The 2,500-nt window shown below is 41.8% G+C and overlaps 1 protein-coding gene across 1 annotated transcript in view; it reads left to right on the top strand.

Annotated features, from left to right (window-relative positions):
- LOC138859946 (uncharacterized) overlaps positions 1 to 1,142 on the top strand; it is a 75,316-nt gene extending 74,174 nt beyond the window's left edge. Inside the window, exon 4 of the mRNA XM_070116458.1 lies at positions 1,113 to 1,142. Coding sequence (XP_069972559.1) covers positions 1,113 to 1,142 — 30 coding nt within the window. The remainder of the gene's footprint in view (positions 1 to 1,112) is intronic.
- Positions 1,143 to 2,500: the final 1,358 nt, after the last annotated feature.

The following is a 2,500-nucleotide window of genomic DNA, read 5'->3' as shown; positions in this document are numbered from 1 at the left end:
GTGTGTGTGTGTGTGTGTGTGTGTGTGTTTGCTTGTGTTTGCGTTTGCGTGAGAGAGATAAAGAAAGAGAAAAAGAGTTTTTGCTTTATCGCCAAGACGCCATACGCCAAGAGAATTTTATCAGTGAGAACTTTACAAAGCAAGAACAATATGATTCCGACGAAAATGATTATGAATGATAATTCTTACTCATTCTAGCCTTCTCTGCATTTTTCCATTTCTTTCTTCTTGCTTCATAGGTTAGAGATAGGCTATGTATAGTCCTATCCCCCCCTCTCCCTCCGTTCCTTCTTTTTCCCTCTTGTCTCTCTCTCTCCCTTCCCTCCTTCCCTCCATTTCTCCCCTTTCTCCTTCCCTCCCTCCCTCCCTCTCCCCCTCTCTCCCTCTCTCTTTCCCTCCCTCTACTCCTTTCCTCCCTCCCTCTTCCCCTCTCCCCTCCCCTCTCTCCTTTCCTCCCCCTTGCCCTTGGCGAGGTGTCCGAGCGGCTGTTCTCAGCTCTTGAAAACTCGACTTTGCATATAAAAGCCGAGTTGTCACTGCCATCCGCCGGGAATTATATAAGGCCTGCAATAGGGGAACAATAGCGCTGTTTTTCCCGCGTCACTGTCTACTAGTTATCGTGGCTGAGCGTAAGTGTTTTGTGTTCGGGGTTATGTATGTGTGTGTGTGTGTGTGGGGGGGGGGGGTGAGTGTGAGTGTGTGTATGTGGGGGGGTGAGGTGAGTGAGTGTGTTAAGTGAGTGTGAGTGTTGAGTGTGTGGGTGTGGGTGTGGGTTTGGGTGTGGGTGTGGGTGTAGGTGAGTGTGAGTGTGAGTGTGAGTGTGTGTGTGGTGAGTGTGTGTGTGTGTGTGTGTGTGTGTGTGTGTGTGTGTGTGTGTGTGTGTGTGTGTGTGTGTGTGTGTGTGTGTGTGTGTGTGTGTGTGTGTGTGTGTGTGAAGTTTCTCCCTGTCTCTGTCATTATCGGCGATGTATGCGAGTGTTTATTGTAGTGTGTTATGGTATATGTTTGTGTTTATTACTGTATATTTGGATTTATATTTGTATTTGTATGCGTATGTGAGTAAGGGCGTGCGTGCACATGTGCATTTCTCTTTGGGTATGGATGCTGTGCAGGTTCATTGCAAGTACTCAACCAAGACTTGAGCTGTGCGAAGAAAACGCACATTTCTCCTTTGTGCATATTACAGGAAAACGGTCAGTTAAACACTACGTCATTGTGAGCCAGAATGGGGTGCCAGGAGACTAAGGCATTCTGGAGACAGGAACACGGTGCAGGAGATAGATGGTTTCATTTGGTTGCAAGCCTGAGCATTTCCGAGTGCTCTGCCTGTCGCATTCACGCACGGCGCCAGACACAGGCAGGTGTGCGAGCGGCCGAGCAGGTGCACACGAGCTCGCGTAAGTTTAAATCAGTGGGCAAGCAGGTAGACAGACACAAAGACAAAGAAAGAACAGACAGACCGACAGAATAGAGAGAGAGAGAGAAGGAGAGAGAGAGAGAGAGAGAGAGAGAGAGAGAGAGAGAGAGAGAGAGAGAGAGAGAGAGAGAGAGAGAGAGAGAGAGAGAGAGAGAGAGAGAGAGAGAGAGAGAGAGAGAGAGAGAGAGAGAGAGAGAGAGAGAGAGAGAGAGAGAGAGAGAGAGAGAGAGAGAGAGAGTATGCATTTGTCATTTTTAAAGTTAATGCCCTTTCTATTTGATGGTGTTTTTACTGACCCTTATTTCTTTTTTTTTAATTCTTTCTGTTTCTTTTTTTCTCTCTCTCTCTTTCTTTGCTTTTTCTCCTTAGAACACAAACTACTTCTGTTGTTCAGGTGGACTGTTTTTTTTTTCTTTTTTCTCTCTCTCTTTTGTTCCCTGATTGTTATCTTTTGCTGTTGCTGTTGTTATTTATACATTGCATTGTCTTATTTCGTGTTGTTATTCTCTGTGGGAGAAGAATGTGAAATATTGTGTGTGTGTGTTTGAGCAAGGCACTCCCTCCCTCCATCTCTCTCTCTCTTTCTCTCTTTCTCTCTTTCTCTCTTTCTCTCTTCTCTCTTTCTCTCTTTCTCTCTTTCTCTCTTTCTCTTCTTTCTCTCTCTCTCTCTCTCTCTCTCTCTCTCTCTCTCTCTCTCTCTCTCTCTCTCTCTCTCTCTCTCTCTCTCTCTCTCTCTCTATATATATATATATATATATATATATATATATATATATATAAACATATATAATATATATATATATATATATATTATATATATATATATATGTGTATATATATATATATATATATATATATATATATATATATATATATATATATATATATATATATATATATATATATATATATATATATATATATATATATATATATATATATATATATATATATATATATATATATATATATATATATATATATATATATATACAATACTCTCTGCTCTTCCGCTTTTCTTTCTCTGCTCTCTCACTCTCTCACTCTCTCCCTCCCTCCCTCCCTCCCTCCCTCTCCCCCTTC

The sequence above is a fragment of the Penaeus vannamei genome, chromosome 39 (assembly GCF_042767895.1).
Source record: "Penaeus vannamei isolate JL-2024 chromosome 39, ASM4276789v1, whole genome shotgun sequence".
Classification (NCBI taxonomy): domain Eukaryota; kingdom Metazoa; phylum Arthropoda; class Malacostraca; order Decapoda; family Penaeidae; genus Penaeus; species Penaeus vannamei.
The sequence above is the reverse complement of the archived record's forward strand: the minus strand, read 5'-3'. Positions and strand labels throughout refer to the sequence as shown.